The 23,609-nt window shown below is 42.3% G+C and overlaps 1 protein-coding gene across 5 annotated transcripts in view; it reads left to right on the top strand.

The window, feature by feature from the left end:
- The window catches only part of PLXNA2 (plexin A2), a 481,295-nt gene that overhangs the window by 186,531 nt on the left and 271,155 nt on the right, over window positions 1-23,609 (top strand). For all 5 annotated transcript variants that reach the window (XR_010794406.1, XM_066626224.1, XM_066626221.1 and 2 more), the window contains exon 4: window positions 10,499-10,633. Coding sequence is in view for 4 of the 5 variants with exons in the window: in XM_066626224.1 (XP_066482321.1) it covers window positions 10,499-10,633 (135 nt within the window). In the remaining variant the exon portion in view is untranslated. The remainder of the gene's footprint in view (window positions 1-10,498; window positions 10,634-23,609) is intronic.

Here is a 23,609-nt window from a genome sequence, read left to right as displayed (position 1 = left end):
ACAGAGATGCTGAGACTAGGGGGCCTCCAGGTAACACGGTTAATTGGATTCGCTGATTTGAATTGAATATGTGTGTAAAAAGTTGTCATTAATTTCCTCGTGGATATATCCGTGATTTAAGGGGAAGATGCTTAATAGGATTAGTATTTCACTTTAATTTCCCACACGGGAGAAGCTTCCCACATGGGAGACAGGGTAGTAAATCATATCATATCAGTATTGCTCCTTAATGTCCCAGAGCACAGGGTGAGCTGGGGAAACTGCTCCAGCCATTTATGGGGTTGGGCGTTCCTTTTGTACTAGTGATAGTATTTAGATGGCAATCTCAATGAGCTTTGAAATTGTAGGAGAGAGGCCAGATTCCATTGCTCCCCAAAGCTCCACATCTCTATACTGAAGACTGTGACAGAGAGGGGTAACTTTATGTTTTGATTTTTATTTACAAGGCACAGACACAACGGGTTTTTAAAACATGCGATCTTCCCCCTCTTCCTTTCCTCTTGGGTTGCAGGAACTGTGTCAGCTAAAGACATGATATTGAGCATTGTTGCAGTGGATGCTTGAAGTGACACAACCATCAAAGTTCTGGTGATGCACAATGCAGAATCTGATTAAATATTATTGGGATACAGGCTGAGAAGGAATTTTTTCTGTAGATCAGGTTGGATAAACATGGTGTGTATATGTTTTAGCTAACCTGCTTGAATTACTGTATGTGCACACTGATACAGTATCTAGATTGTGCAGAGTGTAAAGAACCTGTGGCTGGGTACTCTTGCATAGAGGTGGCACATCAGACCAGCTGACCTCCCCCCACCCCCCAATGATTCTGTTAGGGTTGCCAACTGACCAGAAAATAGGGTCTAACCATTTTTATTTATTGCATCCTTGTTGTCAGTTGCCAAAAGAGCAGAGGGGGAAAGGCTGCTCTTCTTCCTGCCCTCTATGCTTTTTTTTTTTTGGTTTTCCTTCTGTAGAAAAACTAATTTTTCATGTTGTGGAACAACAAATACTGTTGTATTAGGCTTTGAAATCAGCAGAGGACAGACCAGTGTAAACAAATAGCCAGTGGAATAGTTGATTCAGCAATGAGTAATAGGCAACTAGGAGTTCATGGGTGCCCCAGAGCATCCTTTCTGGCTTTCGGCAGAGCCCAAGCCCTCCCAGTACTGTTACAAACCAAAGCTCAACTGAGAGGTGGACTGCTTTTTGCAGGTCAGTATCAGAGGCAGTGTCAGAATTCTCCCCTTTTGCATGTTGGCATCCCTTCAGCCTTTTCATGTAGTGCTCCTTTGCACTAGTTTGCGACACTGCAAAATTAGCTGCCCTGCAAGTATGTTTTCAGCATGCTTGAAGAAACCCTTAAGACTGATACAAGTTTTCAGATCCTTCCTCTATATACAGTATAACCTGGGCCAAGGCTATGCAGGGAAGGTGTTGCTGGAGTGAGCAACACAGCAGATAACAAATGCAGCTGGTCAAAATGCCAGACTAGATCCTCACATCATGAAGTATCGTACCTGCCTGTACTTCTGAACCCATGGGAAATGGTTTCTCTAGGAATAAGAGAAATAGGCCTTGCTGCTTTCAGAATGTGAGACTTGGTGTGCAAGCACATATTCAGCTATTTTTTTCCAGCACCAAACACTTTGTCATGAGATTCTGTCTCACTGAAGAATTCATAATGAAAAAAGACAGGTAATTTAATCATGGAAAGTTCCCACAAAGAGTCTTTAACACCCTTTAATGAGAGCCTGTGGAGAGGAACTGGAAAGAAACACAGACCCATCATAGCTTAGTTACAATGACAGTTGCAATGGTGAGTAAAATACTGAGCAGGAGAATCAGTACAAAAAGGGAGCGGGTGCTGTGTTGTATTAGAGCCTTGAACGGATCAGACAGTATCATCAGGGATGCTACTCTGCAACATATACATGACACAATATGGTATTTTTCTAAGCTCTTAAAATAATGCAGAGCTTATGCCTGTAGTCTGCATTGTAGGGGTATTAGCCAGACAAATCTCCATGTTGCCTTTGAAGAACTGAAATTTCCAAATCAGAATGCATTCTGCTTGGTCACGTGCAAGTGTTTTGCTGGCCTTGACTGCTCTGAGCTGGCGCTGATATTTGGATTTGCAGATTATGTTGTTAGGCTCTTTTCAAGCTGTATTTGCAAACACACATCAGCATTGATTGAGGAAACAAGCTCCCTCCATCCCAGGAGACTTCTTAGACTCACAGCTGAGTCCCAGGGTAGGGCTTCTTCTCCATCCTTCTCATAAATTGCTCTTTGTGGATTTCTACTAACCTGCAGTGTATTCCTTTTCCAGGTAAATTTGTTCAAAATTCAGCAGGTCACATTGATTCCTTTTGATTCTTTTATGCTCCTTGCAAAGTTGTTTATTGCTTAGTGGAGAGCCTCTGAAAATAAATATTATTTAACTAGTTCATTAAGGAAGGCAAATGTAATCATTTATAACTGGAAGTGCCTAGTCTCCCTGAACACTCTTCTTCCTACATCTGTCTATGATCATATATCCAGAGCTTCTGTTCACACCTTTCCTTGTTCCTTTCAGATCTATAGCCACTTTTTCACCTTTAACCCTTGTTTCTCACACAGACAGGGACAGGAAAATGAACTTCGCTCTGCTCAGTGCATTGAGGTGGGACTGGCCTCCACGGGGTGGTAAAGTTTCAGATTTTGGAGCGTTTTGAATTTTAGAATTTTGGATACTCAGCCTGTGTTTGATTTGGCTGTGGGTGGCAAGCACAAGGGAGCATTGTCCAACACATCAAATAGTCTCTATGCATGCAAATGTTCTTTAGCTCTACCCTTAGTCTCTTTTTTCCCCCTCTTAGTCCTTGTTCATGACTAAGGATTGCTTCATATACTATAAAATTCATAGATGTTATTTCCAGATGGTAGGAATCTATGTGAAACACATGTCTAGATAGTAATGGGTGATTCAAGAGTCTTTCACCTCACACAACAATCTAGACATTGGTTTTCTATACTGTATCTCTATATTTTCATTCTTAAGCTTCTTGTATTTTTTAATGGAAAAGTTTTATTAACAATTATGTAAAGGGGAGGGGGCATTGCTCAATGATTGTGTACATTACTGGCATGTAAAAGATTCCAGGTTTAGTGCCTGGCCTCTCCAGCTAGGCTTGGGAAAGATCCCCATCTGAAATCCTGGAAAGCTGCTTGCCAGTCAGTGAAGCAATACTGGGCCGGATGGAATAATGGTGTGAATAGATGTTAAAATTTCAGACTGTAAAGTCCAGGTTCTAAGCCTTGCTCAGCCATGAAGCTTGCTGTTTAAAGTAGCTTAACCTACCTCACAGTGTTGTTGTGATGATAAAGTGTATGCCACCTGCATTACTTGGAAGCTGTAGATTATAAATACAACAAGTAACTCTACTTTCGTGCCTCACTTGAGATGTGCTTTCTCGTGTAGGACGTTTGCTAAGGATCACGTTGCTGCCTCCCTCCTGCCCCGTAAGGGGGCAGAGGCCAGGGCTGCCTGACTGGGGTGTTGTAACGCCCCAGTTTGAATAGCTCTGGTTTAGACAAATGTCGTGCTTTGTGAAGGTGCCATGGGGTGCCATTCAGAACAGTCATTGGGTAACAGCTGTTCATCTAAATGCACCTATGAGACCCTCTGAAATATAAGAACTGTTTATATCTTTAGTGGGTTGGGACCCACTAGGTGGGTTGCGAGTGAATTTCACAAGTGGGTCCCCATTCATTTCAATATTTTATTTTTAATATATTAGACTTGATGCTACCATGATGTGCGACTGCATTTGGAGAAATGTTACAGATCTGTACTTTTAACAGGCTACTATGTATATGCTTTTAACAATGATAGTCAGTGGGGCTTACTCTTGAGTAGGTTTGGCTAGGATTGCAGTCTCAGTTTGTTAAAAATTTTCCTGTTTGATGATGTCACTTCCAGCCATGACATCACTTCTAGATTGATGACATCACTTAAATGGATAGGCTTCCAGAGATTTTGGATCTACAGCGTAAACCGACACAGATAGAGCAATGGAGACCATTTTATGCTTGGTTGAAAATGAAGTTGTAGATCTATAAGATAGGGCATTTAGATGAATATATTGTTTACATGATATATTATACAGGATATGATATGATAGATAAATATTAAGAGGTTAAACTAGAACAAGATTAGAAGATATGGATTGATTGATTAGATATATAGATATATGATTGCCTGCACCCTTCAACGGTGTGTTTTTGTGGTTTTTTTGTGTGTGTTATGTGTTTGTTTATATTTGTTTTTATTTTGGAAAATAATTAAAAAATTAATTAAAAAATAGATTGATGACATCACTTCTGGTGGGTCCCGACAGATTGTTATTCTAAAAGTGGATCCCAGTGCTAAAAAGTTTGAGAACCACTACTCTGGAGAAGGTAGAGCAATCACACTGACATTTTTAAAACTGTACATTCTGGATTTCATCAGTGAAAACTTTAAAAGCTACATCTTCTTGCAAATGCCTTTGTACCCAGCTGTGGCCTATGCCTTAGAACAGGGGTGTCCAAAGTTTTTGGCAGGAGGGCCACATCAGCTCTCTGACACTGTGTCGGGGGCCAGGAAAAAAAAAAGAATTAATTTACATTTAAAATTTGAATAAATTTACATAAGTTTGCATAAATGAATATATTAAAGATGAACTTATATGAATGAATGAAGGTCTTGCAATAGCTCAAGGCCTATAAAAGGCCTTGCACAAAGCAAGGCTGGCCTTTCCTTTGCTGCCTCTGCTGCATCACAGATGTGAAAGAGTAAGCAGTGGAGGGAGTTCTCATCCCACAGCTCACACGAGAGGTCAAACAGTCGCCCTCACGCTGAGAGAAGCTGCGTTGGGCCAGTGCGGGCTTCAACAAATCTCCAGGGGGCCAGAGGCTAATTGGAGACTGGGGGCTCCCTGAGGGCCGCATTGAGAGGCCTTGAGGGCCGCAAGTGGCCCCCGGGCCGGGGTTTGGGAACCCCTGCCTTAGAAGCAGTCCTTGTCTTTGATAGTCATGGGATACTGGTCAGAAGAACTGTGGTTATTTATCAGTATCATTTTATGTGCCAGGCACTGTAAAAGCATTATCTGGCAATTCTGCAGTGCTTTCAGATGTTCAGAAGGGCTCAAATTTGTTGTAATCCTTACAACAATCCTGTACAGTAGATCAGTATTCTCCCCATCTGGAGGTAGTCTGAAGCAAGATGGAGAGAGGCTTCAGTGAGTGGGTTCAGGTAACCATTTAAAATAGGTGGTTTGGATAATTGCCTGTTCTCTCTCACAGACTCCCCTCCTCTCTTTTTAAAAACAAACTACACTTCCTTCTTATGTCCAAACTCAGAGAGGTGTGGTTAGTTTTAACTGTGACTTCTTAAAACCAGCCTGTCAAATCATAGTTTGACCCTGGTTTGTTTGAAGAATCCATAGTTAGAATTAACCATAGTTCCCTGAAATTATTATTATTATTAACAGTATTTATATACCGCTTTTCAACTAAAAGTTCACAAAGCGGTTTACAGAGAAAAATCAAATAACTAAATGGCTCCCTGTCCCAAAAGGGCTCACAATCTAAAAAGATGCCAGGGAATACCAGCAGACAGCCACTAGAACAGACAGTGCTGGGGTGAGGTGGGCCAGTTACTCTAACAGGAAATTGTGGTTATTTTTAAAATAAAAGTGTAAGCTTTTCTTTCATTTTATTTTGGAACAGGGGAGGAGGAGGACAGGGAACATTATAACCCATGGGAAGGGGAGAGACTTGTTCACAAAAATTAAACCATGGTTAAGTTCATAGCAGAAGTAAACTTGGTCTCAGTGATGGACCGCCCAATCCTAACCTGCGCTAGCATAGCTGAGCCAAGTGGCCCATGCTGTATCCACCACATGTAAGGAGTAGGCTGGAGGTCTCCTTGGGGTAAGTGGGTATTTTCCCCCTTACCCCAAGTAATGCTTCAGCTTGCCCAATGGCGATATTCAGATCTGCTCCAGCAAATTTGCTGGTGCAATTCCAAGCAGCTCCATGTAGGGCACTGAGGCCTGGGAGAGAGGATAGTATATAGTGGAGGCCTCCTCTGCCAATCCTGCCCCTCCTGGGTCTTTTCTGCCCCTACTCTGACCTTACCTGGCCTGAAATGCCCCCTCCCCACCTTTAGTAAGCCCCTGTACCACTTGGTGCTTTTCTTACCTCCACCAGTACAACTTAATTCTACTCATTGCAAATGTGCTTTATGTTATGTTTGTGACACTCTAGGCTGAAGTAGAAGCTGCTGTGCTAGCGGAGCCAGTGCTTAGGATTGCGCTGTCAATCTCTTAGTCACTAGACTACACCATGTTACATGCAAGCCTGATTCTTGTAGCAATATTAAGATGTGCTAGCATCTGCAGCATAAGAGGGCACTGAACTCTCTCTAGCACTATAGTATACTTGTGGCATGTCTTCTTGGTTGAATAGGAAAAGGATCTGTCATTTTATCAGGAATTGTTGATATCCGCTTACAGAAGGGGAAAGACAAAGTGTCCTTGCCAGAAAATCCAAGTCAGTCATGTCTCAGTGATCAAGAAATGCCACCATGCCAAGCCTAGCAACACATTGCCTGCTGGCCTGTGAGAATTAATTAAATTACATTCAGACATTTTAATGGAGGGACTTTGGAGACTGTTGTCTTGGCAACAGCTTTAAACAGCTGGTTTAATGATGGGTGGAGACGGGGGTTGGTGGGAGTATATATGCAGGGCTTGAGGACAGAACAGCCTTTTTTTTGCAAGTTGCAAATGGATTCATAGAAATGTTATGGAGCTTTTGGAACAAGTATGGTTCTGTCTTGCCCATCAGGTACCACAGGTAGTTTGCTTTGAAATGGAGCTGCAGCACAGTGATGGAGAACATGCTTTGCATGTAGGTGGTCCCAGGTTCAGTTTAGATGGGACTGGAAAAGTTCCTTTCCTAAGTGAAACCTTAGAAAAGCAATGCCTCTCAGGGTTATACAGTCCTGAGTAGATGGACCAGTTATCTGACACAGCAGAAGGCAGTGACATATGTTCAATTTATATGCATTTTCTTTTGGATCTGAACACATTGATTTATACATACTTTGAAAACGAATGTATTTTCTTTCTGGCCGTCTTGAAAAATGTAATCTGTGTTGCATATGTTCCGATTCTCAACAACCCTCATTTGTGACTCTTCTAGCCTGGAAGTACAACATCCTCTAAAATGTTCCTTTTCATGTTTCAACCCAAGTACGGCAATCTGAAATTGAGTCACTGAGCAGCAAGATGGGATGATGTGCGACAGCCAGGCATGCGGCTGGAGCAGATGGCTCTTTGTGACAGGAGGCTTCTTTTTTTCTCCATAGTTCAGCCGCCAATCGCAACCTTGTAACATGGCAGCACATGCATGTGCTTTGAAGCACCCTTTCATGCACAGCAGTTTTCTGGCCAGGAAGGAACAGCATCTCTCTCCCCAAGTGTCACTGGGCCATCAGGCAGTTTCATGGAGCTGGTTGTTCACATGGCTGATCTAATCTCTCATCCTGCCAATGTTTGCAGCTTGGTGTTTATGTAGACACCATGTTGTAATCAAATGGCTACTCAAATATGCAAATCCTGGTAGGGAAAATACAATGTAAATTGTTTGTTTATCCCTCCCCCACTTTTCCCCAAGGTCATCAATTATTAACATTTGGAAAGAGACCGGAATGTGCTCAGCAGTTGTGTCCCTGCTGTGTGTGTTGGGGTCTGTTACAATCTGAGCAGAATTTTCCTGCAGGGAGAAGGATTAGAATAATCAAGCCTAAAATGCCACCAATACCAACAGGCCAGGAGGCCGTCATATGGAATAGGCCAAATGCCTGTTCCATTTGCGTATCTGCCAAGAGCTATTTTTTTCTGTGCTGGAATCAGCAAACTAGGAAGTTGATGAGATGCTCATAACAGGTTAAATTTTCAGTCTTTTTTTTTTTTTTTTTTGAAGCTTAGGTGTCTGAATTAGACATTTGAGTGTAACTCCTCATGATGCCAACAATGGAATAATAAACAAAATAAGTGATACTGTAGTTTACTACTCAGAGTTGTGACCCACAATCTTCTACCCAAGTTGGGCCTCAGTCCCAATTTCACTAATGATTTAAGGCAGGGGTGCCCAAACCCCGGCCCTGGGGCCATTTGCAGCCCTCGAGGCCTCTCAATGTGGCCCTCAGGGAGCCCCCAGTCTCCAATGAGTCTCTGGCCCTCCAGAGATTTGTTGGAGCCCGCTCTGGCCCGACGCAACTGATGTCAGCATGAGGGTGACTGTTTGACCTCTCGCGTGAGCTGTGGGATGAGGGCTACCTCCACTGCTTGCTGTCTCACATCTGTGATGCAGTAGTGGCAGCAAAGGAAAGGCCAGCCTTGCTTTGTGCAAGGCCTTCTATAGGCCTTGAGCTATCGCAAGACCTTCATTCATTCATATAAGTTCATCTTTAATATATTTATGTAAACTTACATACATTTATTCAAATTTTAAATGTAAATTAATTCTTTTTTTCCCCGGCCTCCGACACAGTGTCAGAGAGCTGATGTGGCCCTCCTGCCAAAAACTTTGGACACCCCTGATTTAAGGCAAAAGTCTACTTTTCCTTGAAGTGGCAAACCAGTGTCAGGGGTGTGCCACTGTAGATTGTAGGTGGGGGCTCACATGACAAAAAAATTTCTTCCAAACAGAGAAGTAGAATGTTCCATGGAGAAGAAATCTACCTTAGCTTTCTCCCTAACATGCTACTTCTGTGTGAATGGGATTTTTCATATGAAACTGCTTTCAGTTGTGATTTCCCCCACGTGCAACTTGAAGTAGCACAACCCAGACACATGTTTGCCCTTGTCAGTGAGAACTAAGCCTTTGTCTCCTTGAAACAATGGAATTTAGGCTTCTAGTTGGGTTTGAAAAGGCATTGTTCATGGTTCTATTATCAACTTTAGCTGCAATTACATATGTAATTATCAACTCAAGTGCAAGAGCTGTGACGTGCAGGTATATTGGGTGTATAATTGATGGACTTTTTCACTCTTATGAAATATATATTAGTTTGATATTTTGATTCTGGAATTTGAGACTTTTGAATCACCTTGATGCTTTGGAAAAATGTTACCTGTCATCTTGGAAGATGACAGCTACAGACATGTGTTAGTGATCCCATTGCCTAGTCCTGACTGGAGTGAGCAATTGATAGTGTTATCAGAAAATATTAAACTGGAATAAACATGGCCAGTGAAGACTGCAAATCAACAATGAAAAATATGGGATAAAAATGGGAATCTTTTGCAGCTCCTTCTTCTAAAAGTGAACCTGAGTTAAGGATGTTTCATAATTAAGCTAAGAACTGTCTTTGAATGCTCCACATGTTAAATGAAATGGAAGAGGCACAATGCTCAAATCACTCAATGTGCAAATGGGTCTCTCCTGCTTTCAGTTAACATTTAGAAATGACACACTTGTTCTTTCCACTTGTTCAGTTTGCACATGTGAAAGGGGACTATTTCATGCCATTTCATTGGCTGAAATTTGCAACAGAGATGGACAAGAGGTGGGCAAATTATTGATTGGTTACAATTTGCATCAGAGATGGGCAAGAGGTGGGGTTTCACCTTAAAAGCTTAAAAAATTACAAAATTTCCAAAAGTCAGCAGACAGCAGTATAACACAAAATACTCAAAGACAGGCGTGGAGACCGACATGACTTCATAAGTGATAAGGAGTGATAAGATATTTCTTGGCAGGACTTCAGGCCCATCTTGTTAGTGCGGCCTGAGACTATTGCCTATTCTCCTGCTATCTTTTGCATTCCACACCTGTTGCTTTAACATAAACACTGTGGGGCCCAGTTTGCAAAGCCAAGGTTTTCTGTAACACAGCAAAGCAGCTTTTGGTTCCTTTTAGAGCAGTCTATGATTCTTTACTTTTGTGACTACTGTGGCCTTTACATATGGGTTACAGTTTGGGGGTAAGGGCTACTGTGTGTTACTCCCAACTTTCACTTTTTAAAAAGTCTGGGTATGATGTCACTTCTGGTTATGACATCACTTCCGGGGCAACATTTTGAGCTTGGCACGGGGCTACACTATCATTAGCTACGCCACTGAGTACACATAGTCAGTGAAGACTAGGAATTCTGCTCTCTGCCTCCATGTGCTCATTCTACATGCAGTTCAACCATGTGAAAAGAATTGCATTGAAGGTTAAAAGGCATTCTTAGTATAATTCGTGAAAATGTCCAAACACCTTTCATACCTTGTGAAAATGTCCAAACACAATGTTAACTGAAAGTACTCTTCTCTTGAGTTCCTTTCTGACATGCTAGAAATCAAACTAACCTTGACTTTAACTTCAAATGTATGGCCACTTAGTTAACATCCACCTGCATTTCCCCTCCTATTTCATAACTCTGATTCCATCATTAATATATCTGTCTTTATTCCAGATTCGAGCAGATGGGCCTCCTCATGGTGGTATTCAGTATGAAATGGTGCCAGTTTTCAAGGATGGGAGTCCTATCCTTCGTGACATGGCCTTCTCCACAGATCATAATTACCTCTATGTCATGTCAGAAAGACAGGTAAGCTCTGCTTCTAGTACAAAGTCTTTGAAGCTTGGCTCTTTTGCAGTAAGAAAGCTCTGTTTATTTTAAAATGTTCTTTAGGTTAGCATCTGCTTGAGGTGTGATACTATCAATGGAAGCTTATTTTTACCTGTTTCTGGCTAGAGACAAGCATCTGTGCACCGGGGAGCAGAAATTCTCTTGCCAATATACTATTGCCTTTAAGAAATGGAACTTGGACAGAACCACTTTGAGTGAAATATGGTTTGGGGATTTGAACTTCAGTTTGCTGTTAATGCCTATCTCAAGCAGAAGCTGCATTCATTCATTCCCCTCCATATGCTTGGCCGAACCAATCTTTGCATATTATTGCCTTTGTTATTTACTTTTGCTTTTCAGTGTTTTAGAATAGTGGTGCTTGTTCTTTTTAAAAAGCTATTAAATTGTAAGGTTATGATATACAGGATTGGAGATAAAGTGCACTTCCAGCTGACGTTATACTGTATGTCTCTTCCAGGTGTGCTGGGCAATGTGAACATCCAGAAATCCTGCCTTTTCCTTCCTTAATGTTAGGAAAGATAGCAGTGGCCAAGGTCCAATTCCATGTGGCACTTCTAAATGTTGTTAATATATAAAGTAGGAAGGGACCATTTTTAAATTGAAAATATTTGGTCATTTTATTTTTTTTAGCTCACAAATAAGCGTTTGAAGACTGTACAGTTCCTTGTGCCATTCATTAGTTTGGCAACCCATTTATATAATCATCTGATCTACTCCCAAGTTTACTATTAAAGAATGAATAGGAGTTGCCTTCTGAAATGTCTAGATGTACTCACTTTCAGTTCTTAGCATGATATCACTGTTGTCTTGTCTCTCTCTTTTTCCCCAGTCCTTAAGAACAGGTGCAATTTATCTGCATTTTTTCCTGATAACTATCTGTTAACTATTCCATCTATTCCCTTATGATCTCTGAGCATGTAAATTCTCAGTTGCCTCTTGCCTGTCAGGGCTTGTTGCCTTCTAAAACCATCTGGGATGATGGTATATGTGGTGATCCACAAACCACTTCAGCTTGTATATTCATGTGCCATCCTAGTGTGAATATGCAAGCTTATAGAACAGTTGATTTGTAGTGAACACTTTAGTCTCTTGGAAATATTGATAGTTTTGTTGATTTTGATATTGATGGTTGAAACTCATTTCAGTTGTGTGCATAGGAAAGGGAAAAGTGATTAACTTCTTGCAAATCAAATTTCAATTGAACCATTTTCAATTGTTAGATTCTGAGTCACTGCTTCCCAGGCTTCATCAGCTCTTTGATTCTCTGATATTTACTGTCTGCGTGGCCCTTGCTCTGAAATCTGTTTATGAGTGTGATAAACTATCCTCCTGAAAAAAAGGAACCAGATTGTACCCAGCAACCCCAAAATGATTATAATGGAAATTTATAGCCTTTGCAGTCTTGCTACTTAAGGGAGCCAACACCATGTAAATAATCCAGAACCTGGACTGTAACAGATGGATCATAGTCCTCTCCTGTCGGAGATGAGAAAATGCAAAAGGTCCCAGCCGTTCAGCCTTATTCTTGGGTTCACTGGTTCTGTTAAGCATTTTAGTGGCTATCCTTCATGGCCCTGTAATACTGAATAATAGGTCTGCATGTATGGCCATTAGATGAGGGTATCATCTCAAAGAGTCTGGATTGTACTGCATTTTTGCTTTGTGGAATTTAACTCTTTGGAGGTGGATTTTAGAGACTAGGACTGAATTTTTCCAAGCGTAAATTGGCATATACTTATCAAAGAAAGACTAATGTTTTTGAAGTTCTGGTAAATTTCCCCTTATCCAAACATCCAAAATTTGGACTATTCCAAAACCTGGATATTTATGTCCAAGACTTGTTTTCTGTAGTGTGAACAGTAGAAGGTCTTGTGCTCATTCTGATGTACATGCTGTAAGTTGTATACTCTGCTCTGTGGTGTGTACCTGTACAGATGTTGAAAAATGTTAGAGGCCAGCAGACGCCCATATGGGTAACAGTGAAGAAGCAAGAGGAATTATTCTGAAATTCAGACAAATTTTAAATCCAGACACCTTCCTATCCAAGCAGTCTGGTAAAGAATAATCAACCTTTACCAACAGCAAAACAGTTCCTATTGGGTCTTCCAATAGCCAAACTTGTGATGAGCCCACTACACTGAGAAATTGTATTAAAGTCCTCTTGTATACCTGTGAGCATCAAATAGTGGTGTTTAATATTGTTAATAATATTATCATTGTTTCATGTATGAATCTATAAGGGGAATCTAAAAAATCTAGAAGCAAAAAGATTATGCTGCAGTTTCCATGATTGTGAGAATAATGTGCATTATTTGTTCACTGACTGGGAACACACACAATATCAGCCTTTTGGCAGCTGAAAATGTGACTGTGATTGGCAGACATCCTTGTGAGGTAGGCTAGGTTGTGTTTGTTTGTAATATTTTTATACTGACATTCATAAAGAATTCACAGCCATTTGCTGGTGTTTTGTTTTATGATTCTTTTGTTGATTTTGTTTTTAAAATTGTAAACTGAGCAGCAGCAATAAATGAAATAAAACTTATAGAACAGCACCAATGCAACAAATAAGACATAAGTATAACCATGGTCAGCTCCCAAAGCCTTTCTGAAAAAGTGATTTTGGAAGAACAGCTGGTAGTGTGCACTCTCTTCCACAGTGCTGGAGCTGCCTTTAGAACTTGGTGGAGGCTGATCTAATCTCCTAATAAGATGGAAACTGAACAGGACTTCATCAAAGATCTTAAATGTCATGGCAAGTTATAAAGAAGGAAACATTCACTGAGATAAATCAGGACCAAACCATTTAACAGTACAACCTAACCCAGTATGCAGAACTTGTTCTAGCTTTATGAAAGACATGTATTGCAGTTATAATAGCTTGGTCAAATCAGTGGTGTACCTGGGGGCTGTGGCACTTCAGACAGCAAGCAATGATGTCATGCAACATAATGACATAATGTCACATAATGTCACTTCTGGGAAAATGATGGGGGGAGCATGTACTCATTCATGGTGGCAGCTGGAGTGAAATCATCCCTGTGAGTGGTGAGTGGTGGCAGCTGGAGTGAAATCATCAGCTGTGAAATCACAGCTACTGCTGTGAACACCCAGGCAGCAGGTGTTCTCATCACGTGATGGGAGTACTTGCTACCTGGGTACTCACAGTGGCAGTTGGGGTGATTGCACCCCAAGCGCTACTATGAAAATCACCCCAGTCAGTAGCATAGCCAGAAGGGGCAGCATGGTATGTATTACAGGCACTGCATAGCACTATGTAAGCGACAGTAAGATCTTTGCAGCAAGGAGGCTTGCAGAGGGGGCTGAAAACCCCCCACACCCTGCTGAAAGCCAGTGCTACCCCCCCAGGTATGTAAAGAAGGCCCTTGGTCATGGCAGTGCTGCAATCACTGTGACACCATCATTGCCATCACAGCAGGGCTATTCACCTTAAGGAGGAATGCCCTGCTTCTGGTTTCCCTGGCAGGTCATGACCCACCAGTTTGAGAACCACTGTTCTAGAATATGTATTTTCAGGTCCCAGTTGATTGATGTGATATTGCAGATAGCGGTTGCCATGCCTTTTATCTTTTTCTTCTACTCCATTTTTGTCATTATTCATTATAACGTCCAGTTGGAGGAGGATTCTGTGAAACTCAACTTAGCTTGCACCTTTGTGACCTTGAGTTGGCCCTAATAAAAGCTATTGTACTGCTGCTGTTTGGGTCCCCCCCCCCTTTTCCTTAATAGAGCTCCATGGCTGCCTATATCTTTGTCAAATCAGAGTACTGGGTTGAACACAGGTGTGAGTGACTTTTCTCACATATAATGCCGTTTTTTGAAATTCAGTCTGAATAATCATGTTTACAAGGGTGCCTTCCTTCTAGCTTACACAAAATGCATAGAGAGAAATTGAGCTGCATCTGAAGGTTTTCAGTGGAGATCCAATAGGGATGCCTCCAACTCATCTGTTATGGGGTGAGAGGGCCTAAATATTCATCAGAGTTGCTAATTCTGCTAATTGTGAACTGGAGAGAATTACTAAATAATGAAACATACCTGAAGTGTAATTCCATTAAGAACTGTGTTTCAATTCATTGGAGATGTGTTGTACGTGTTTCTATTTCTGTTAACCTGTTCACAACTGGTACCTGCTACTGCTCAGAGTTAAGGGACATGTTTCTAACTACATCCTTTGTCTGGCAGCCTATTTGTCTAGCTTAGCTGTGTTACAGTAGATACCATGCACACAAAATGATTTATATGATTTCTCTTTCTTAGTAAGAAAATGAAATGTTTGGACTACAGGCTGTTTTAAACAGTGAGCAAGAAACCATACAGGATGATCTCAAAAGGTTTGAAAATAGAGGAAAGCAGAAAAAGCATTCCATTTTAGGCTCTAAAGCAGCTGGAAGCAAAGATTAAATTTTATTACTTTGATGAGAACTTCAGTTAAATCCCAGTCAGGAGGGGGATAGATGGCCCAAAATTGGCACTTTGTGTAACAGAAATCCTGGTTCTCCACTGAGAACTTACTGTTTTGAATTCAACTTTTCCAGTACTGTTGGGTTCTGGTACTTGAGGTCACTTTGCCTGTTACAAGATAGTCAGGCTTCCATTACCACAGGGACCATTCTAATACAGAGAGGAAAAAAATGCATGAAATCATGTGATGAACATTAGTCTGGGAGTTGCAAACAGGCAAGTTCCTGAACATACATTTTCAGACAAACATGTCCTCCCTCCTTTCCCCCATATTATTGGTATTCACCACAGAGATGCAAGTTCTGTGCTGGTATTTGATTCCAACAACTCTTCACTGACAGCTCCAGCCCCACATGATCAGGTCACGAATGTGATGTAGGCCTGAATACCTTGTCCCCTCCCCTTGTGCCCAGGCCCTGCTGTTTAATTGTTTGATGGGATAGTTCATCCCATAGTGGTTGGCATTCAGTCCTCTTTAGGCACTCTCTGTTGCAGTGAGAGCAAAATCTGCACTCACCCCAGACACTGGAGGGATACTGTAGGTGTGTGATCTACAAGATTCAGAATCTCCTTACAGGAGCTCCTTGCCTATCATAAGAACATAAGAAGAGCCCCACTGGATCAGGCCAAAGGCCCATCTAGTCCAGCTTCCTGCATCTCACAGTGGCCCACCAGATGCCTCAGGCAGCCCACAAGACAAAAAACACCTGCATCCTGGTGCCACTCTCTTGCGTTTGCTCTACCACCATCATGATTGGTATTTTGCTAGTATATTACATTGAAGACGTTTGGACATTTGTTCTTTGCCACATTTGTTTATTTGCATCCTATAAAGTAGAATCCAGCACCTCTTCAGAATTGTTTGTTTATTTTTCACAGTTTTATATTGCCCTTCCTCCAAAGAGCTCAGGGTGGTATACATAGCTTCTCCCCTCCTTTTGTCCATACAGCCACCCTGTGAGATAGGTGGGACTGAGAGATAGTGACTGGTCCAAGGTCACCCAGAAAGCTTTGTGGCTGAGTGGGGTTTTGATACAGGATAAGAACATAAGAACAGCCCCACTGGATCAGGCCATAGGCCCATCTAGTTCAGCTTCCTGTATCTCACAGTGGCCCACCCAATGCCCCAGGGAGCTCACCAGATAACAAGAGATCTCATTCTGGTGCCCTCCCTTGCATCTGGCATTCTGACATAACCCATTTCTAAAATCAGGAGGTTGCACATACACATCATGGCTTGTACCCCATAATGGTTTTTTCCTCCAGAAACTTGTCCAATTCCCTTTTAAAGGCGTCCAGGCCAGACGCCATCACCACATCCTGTGGCAAGGAGTTCCACAGACCAACCACACGCTGAGTAAAGAAATATTTTCTTTTGTCTGTTCTAACTCTCCCAACACTCAATTTGAGTGGATGTCCCCTGGTTCTGGTGCTATGAGAGAGTGTAAAGAGCATCTCTCTACCCACTCTGTCCATCCCCTGCATAATTTTGTATGTCTCAATCATGTCCCCCCTCAGGCGCCTCTTTTCTAGGCTGAAGAAGCCCAAACGCTATAGCCTTTCCTCATAAGGAAGGTGCCCCAGCCCAGTAATCATCTTAGTCGCTCTCTTTTGCACCTTTTCCATTTGCACTATGCCTTTTTTGAGATGCGGCGACCAGAACTGGACACAATATTCCAGGTGTGGCCTTACCATCGATTTGTACAATGGCATTATAATATTAGCTGTTTTGTTCTCAATACCGTAGATCTTCCAGGTCTAAGTCTAACTCCCAAACATCTACAGCATCCTGGCTCTCATCCTCCTCTTTCTGGAATTATTGAAGACTTGATATCAAGCCCAGTCTTCCTTAAACAGCCAGCAACACCCCCCACTGTAACTTGCAGCACTCCAGATGGCAGTGATGGCACTATATGTACCTAGGGTGGCCAGAGGACAGGACCTTTTTATTACCTTTTATTGTGTGGAAGAGTAAATGTGAGTCAACTTTGTTCACTTCTGCAGCACTACAACATAACAAATTGCACCTTCCAAACTCCCCAATGCTGCACAGCTACTAAAGACAGGAACATGTCTTCTCTGCATCTGGTTGTAAAAGTTTGGAAGATTACAAATCACACAGGATTGTAGTGCCACTTTAAAGACCGTGGGCCTCTGACAGTGGTTTAGTGGCATTCATGCTTTCAAGACTGAATTGATTATTTTAGGCAGAGAGATGAGTGTTGACATGGGTGCCACTGTATATGTGGAATAGCAGCAGGTGATTCTTCAGGTCAGGATGGAGATGCACTAACAGGGTAACATGCTGTGTCGGTATTGTTCGTGAAGACCCATCAGCACATCTGCAGGGAGAAAATTTGCAAGAATCCATTTTTAGCTCTCTTCCCAGCATGAGCAGCCTTGCATTTCTCACAAACATCCAAATTCAATTAACATGTTTTTATGTGTGTGCTTTCTAAAGAAACTACAGCTTGGAATCCTGGGTCTTTGCTGCTACTAGATTGTCTGTTCCTTCACTTGTTTCTGCAGCCTCTGCAGTAATGAGCCTTGAACATATACAATCGGTCATGTTGCACCTGGACTTCAGCTCATAGTGATTAACCAACAGCTGAGGGGTTAAAGAGAATGTCATAGCAGAATGTTGTAAATGTCCAGGGATTGCTACCAGCCCTACACACTGAAAGCAGATTTATTATGTCATAATCCTAAAGCTCATACTTGTAAGCAAACCCCACTGCTGTCTGTTGGACTTCCTTCTGAGTAAGCATAGTTAGGATCAAGCTGTCAATTCACTGCAAATTCATACCACTGCATGTGTAAGTAAAGACAAATGTCTGTAGGGATGTTTTGATATATTGATGCTTAAATATATTTTGGCCTAAAGTGGTTTGTAAAATGACATTGAAAACCTGATTTGGTTACAGTGTATGTTGATTGTTCTTTTGCATTCTAACCCCCAGGAACAACATTTATGTGAGGCTCAAAGAGGCATTTAAGCCCCACATCTGAAAATACCCTAAGATTTCCTAGTCTAAGGCAGAGCTCTCCAGACTCCATCAGATCTGGTCAGATGTGGCACTCTGTCTAAGTCCTCCCCCGCATGAACAGTGCTTACCATTCCATGGGAGAGCCTCCACAGAGTGCTTCGGTGAGTCCCCAGTCTTCGCGCCGGCCAGCCACTTCTGGGTTCTGATGCACCAGCAGATTTTATGCCTGGATTTCTGGGTAAAAGCACCTGGGTGTGGCGAAGACTGGGGATGCATGGAGGTGGTTTGTGGAAGCTCCCCAGAGGAACGGTAAGTGGCATCTGCACTGGGGAAGTCTTTGCTGGTGCTCAGCTGTCACCACTTTGGAGACTGCTGGTGTAAGAAGCATACGAGTAACAAAACCCCATGTAGCTGCCTTTTTCTCAACCATACTATCCAGGAACTTTAAATTGCTTGCTGGTCTATGCCTTACTGCACTTAACAGAAGTATTTTGAAAACCAACACTGTTTGCATGTATTCATTTGTGTGTTCTGGCTCAGTAAACTAAGGACAAAAGTCTGAAATTTCTAAATTTCCAAAAGTGTGGTTCATGACCATTTTAGGCCCTGGCTCCTCCAACCAGAAGGAGAATTCTGGTGAGCTTGAGAGCTGCCTCATTACTTTGTAACAGCTGATCTTCACAAAAACTTTTCCCTGCTGTGGCTTTTAGCTTTTTATTCTACTGGAGCAACAACACTGCTACTTATAATTTTCACAAAAGTATAGATTGGCTTCAGTACACTGAATGTTCATTTCAGAGTTGCATTCTTTGATCAGCCGTTTAAAGGACCCTTTCCTACCTAGACAGTGTTACCCCTGACTCTCCTTTCCATGTAAATTTACTCAATTAGATCTCTTCATTTTAACATGACTACACATTGCCTAGTAGCACTTTTTTATTCCCAAAGTATCACAAAGATGCTGTGACATAAACTGGACTCCCTGCTGCTCCCAGATTCTTCTGGCTGATGCTTTCTTATGACATTGTAGGTAGCTTCCACTCCTGGTTTCACCTGTGGAAATAATTTTTGAACAAGAGAGACAGTAAGTGAACAATGGAGCACCTGAACAATTTTTCATGGCTTATGTGACATTTTTACACTGGTTTGATGTAGCTTAGAGACCCTTATGCAGAATATTATGAACAGAGCTGCACTCATGCTTGTCTTGTGGTGGGAGGTGGGAAAAGATTAATGCCATACCCTAATGATTCTCCTCACGTTGCAGCAAGAAGGGCAAGGCAGTGGAAGCAAAGGGAAGTCTGGGCTCCTGCCTGTTTAAATGATAGGCCTTCATACTCCAAGCCTAGGGGAGGCAGGTGAACTCTGTATGGCAGAAGTGGGGAATTGACTTTTGAAGGTTATTTGAATGAAAGGGGTGGAGGAAGGTGTTTTTTTTCTGGTTTGTGTTTTTTAACTGCAGTTGAAGAAGAGCTGGAGAAAGGCTATATACATAGTTCAGTTCAATGATACTTTTATTAGTATTACAAAAAAAAAAACTTCATATGAATTGCCAAGGTTTATAAAAGAGAGAGATTCCCTCAGGCCAACCCAAAGAATTTTTCACAGGGCAAGGCAATTAGTATTTACTATAGGTGGGAGTCATTCCAAGAAGTTTTGAAAGGAAGGACATGAGAAAAACGATGGGGTTTTTTGCTCATTACCCAATACAGAAGTTAGGAGTTAAAATTTATTCCAGTACAGTTGGAGGAGATCACATTGTTGTGCTGCATGAAGCCAGGCATACAAATCAAGGTGTATCAAGGATTGCCACTTTTCCCACAGGGGGAACTATCCTATCACCAAACCCACCATTGCATATGAATTTGCACACTTGAATTCATTTAACTCTAGGCAGATTGCTGAGGCTGAGCTAAGATTACCAAAAGACTGAAAGACAGATAAGCTTTAAATAGTGAAAACTATTTAAAGACTGGCCTGATCAAAGTGAAGAAAGTGGTGAAACCCAGGTGAGCATGGGAGGAATTTATCTCCCCTGTAATTTCAACACAAAGTGATTATGATCATTTTAAGCATTTCCTCTCCAGTTTTTTTGTCTATTTTAAGTTTCATAATTGCAGGCAATTATGAGACAAGACAATTGCAGTTTTAATCACTGTAAGGGCTGAAGTTTAGTCATTCAAGGTGACGGTTGTTTTCTGCCATCACAGACCAATGCTTTCAAACACTACCTGCATTTGTTTCAATGAGGCTTGAGATAGAATTGCATCAATTGGCATCTCATATCTAAATGCATGTCTTTAAATTTGAAACAAGCCTTTCTTTTGTTGTTCCTTCTATTTTAAGAACTGCTGCAAACAGAGTCATGCAATATTAATCATGTTACTTATCTGTAAATTTAAATTACTATGAAGGGATTTTTTTAAATGGTGTGTGTCGGAATGTGGGAATTGACATTTACAATAAAAATCAGAAAAGCTTCATAGGAATGCTAGCTGCAACTGTCATTAATTAGAACTCACACCTGGTGCCCTGTCACCAAGTCACATAGCAGCTTACCTGGATGTTGATGATGAGTCTTCAGAGTCCTGTTGTTCTTTTGAAATGTAGGAAAGAGAAGTTTTGGGAAAGTCAAAGAAGATTTAAAGTCATATAATGCTGATTTTGGAGCAAGATCTTCCCCCATGAATTGTGTGAAAACATTTAGTTTTCTCTGTATCAGTGGCGTCACTAGGGTTCACGTCATCCAGTGCGGGATGCCAGCGCATCATCCCCCCATGCAGTGGACAAGGCAACACCCCAGGTGGTGGGCGTGGTGATGTACCATCGCCCCCACTGGTTTTTTTGGCTGTACCTTTTGATAGAACAAAGATAGAACACATTCTGCATGAAATTATGCATTGATTGATATACAACATGCTGGTATTATTCCTCCAAACTGTGATTTTAGTAATTTTGGTCAAAAGTGGTGTCACAGCCCCCGGGTGTCAACTTAGTAACACCTTATTGAAGCAGTTCTGGGACCCACTTTTTGCACCGGGACCCACTTTTTAGAATGACAATCTGTCCAAGACCCACCAGAAATGATGTCATGGTGGAAGTGACATCACCAGGCAAATTAAAATAAATAAGTATAAATAATTAAAGTAGAACAAATAATTAAATAAGCAGAAGCCAGCCCTATTCCACCAAGTTAATTTCCTGTGTATCCTGCCTGCAATAACCCCCCCCCCCAAAAAAAAAAAAAATCAGTAAGGTTTTCAGCCCTACCCAGTGCCCTATTCAATTTAAGAACTTCTGTTTAAACCAGATCACTGTCAGGATCCACCTGGGTTTGCAAGTCTCAAAAAAGTTCACCTTATCGGCTGAAGCCTGTTTTGATCCTTTTTAGTGATGGTGGGGAGGCTGCCTTCTGGAGCATTTGTTGAGCTCCAGTTCCATCAGATCAGGACCATTCTGGTGGCTTCACATTCCCCTTTGCCTGGCTGACCACCAGCCAAGGCATGTTTGCTTACTTGTGTGTAAACGCGACCGTGAGGCTTCGTTTTGCTTTCCATAGGGCTCAATACGTTCATCTGCTTGGAGGGAGGGACTTCCTTCTCAGGTGTTTTTGGGGCTGCATTCATTGGATCAGGACCATTCTGGTGTTGTTGGATTCTTCTCAGCCTGCCCTTTCTGACGGACTAAGGCAAGTTCGCCTACTTGCGAGTAAACCTGTGATACGCTCAGTTTCTCTTTCCATGCATTTTTGGTTTTCTGGATTTTTGGCCATAACTTTTGATAGAAAGGAGATATTTCACTCTAGTTTTTTGCATTGCATTCTGCTGGAAATTAGGCATCCAACGGTATATAACATGATGGTATTACTCCTAACCACCGCGATTTTATCATGTCACACCCCCAGTGTGTGTCGCCCTCCCTGTGCGTGTAACCCATTGCGACCCGCACCCACCAATTGACACCACTGCTCTGTGTGTTGGTCAGAGATAATTCTAAACACACCATTTCAAACAACTAGATATAACTGGGAGCAAGGCTGCAAAGGAGGAAAAAGTGAGGGCCCAATCCTATCCAACTTTCCAGCACTGATGCAGCCATGCTAAAAGGGTGTGTGCTGCATCCTCATTTGGGGACAGTCATGGAGACCTCTTCAAGGTAAGGAAATAGTTGTTGCCTTGCTTTGGATCTGCATTGTGGCTGCATCTGCACTGACAAGTTGGATAGGACTGGGCCCAGACAGCCCAATCTTGAGCTGCCCAGTGCGTGGGGCTGCCACCGTGCCAAAATGGCTGCTGCAGCATCCTAAGTGTGCTGGGTAGCCACCGGCAGCTCCTCGGAAGGAGGGGATATTCATACCCTTCCCCCTGGTAAGGAAAGTAACCCCGCAATGGGACTACTCGATTTTGCGGGGTCTCTTCAGCCAGTGCAGAATCAAGGAGTCCTATGTTGGACTGTGCAGCCCGACAGTGGGCTCTGGATCTGGTGGAGCTGAGCTCTGCCAGTCCCCTCCCCTCCTGCTTTTCCCCCTCCCCTGTCAAACCCTCCCTCACTCTCCGCCCATCCCGGAACACCTCCTACCCTCTCACCCCCCTGCTCCACCTCTCTGCCACCTGGCATTCATACAGAGCACTGGGTGGCAGACCGTGGGCCCAGCACAGACTCATGCTGGGCTAGCTCTGGCACTGGGCCCGTGGTAAGGCTCACAAACATGCTTTAAGGCACATTCGCAACAGTGTGTGCCGGCAGTAAGCTGGTGCACACGGGTGTGGATTGGGCTCTGCGTTTCTAGAATTAAGAGACTGGCAAAAGCAGGAAAATCATTTAGACATTAACTTTCTGCAAGAGATTATGACTTCAAGTATATCTTCTGAGTCATGAGCTTTTGCATCACAGCAATAGCCCTCTTTTGCTATTTGCAACATTACTATTGGTATTCAGAGGGACACTGCCTCTGAACATGAAGGATCTATTTATACCAAAGCCAATACCTTCTGGTTTACCCAACAACCCCCTTCCCCCGCCCCCATAGCTGTTATTACCTGTCCATCCCAAAAAATAAGAAGAGCCCTGCTGTATCAAACCAAGGGCAACTAGTCCAGCATCTTGTGTCCCATTCAGATTTGCGGAGAAGATAGCTGTTTTGCCAAGTGCTTTTGTACATGATAATTATTATTGTTGTAGCTTATTGTTGACATGGTACAAATTCAATCTACACCTAAAAGTCAGCAGGTGAAGTGCAACATCTATCTGGGTTCAGATTCTCCCTCTCCACAAGTCTTTTTTCCCCTCCTTTGGCACACACTGCTGTTCCTAGAAACCTACTTATGCTATCACTTTTATGCAACATGGGGATCCAAGTGCAGTGACTGTGCTGGCATTAGTCTCAGTTAGGATTGTGCTGTTAATGTTGTTCTGAGAATTGTAGTTACTTTGGCCAATGTGGTATTGGTATCTTCGAGGAC

The sequence above is a fragment of the Tiliqua scincoides genome, chromosome 4, assembly GCF_035046505.1.
Source record: "Tiliqua scincoides isolate rTilSci1 chromosome 4, rTilSci1.hap2, whole genome shotgun sequence".
In the NCBI taxonomy this organism is placed as follows: Eukaryota; Metazoa; Chordata; class Lepidosauria; order Squamata; family Scincidae; genus Tiliqua; species Tiliqua scincoides.
Note: the sequence above shows the minus strand (reverse complement) of the source record. Positions and strands in the feature narration are given on the sequence as shown.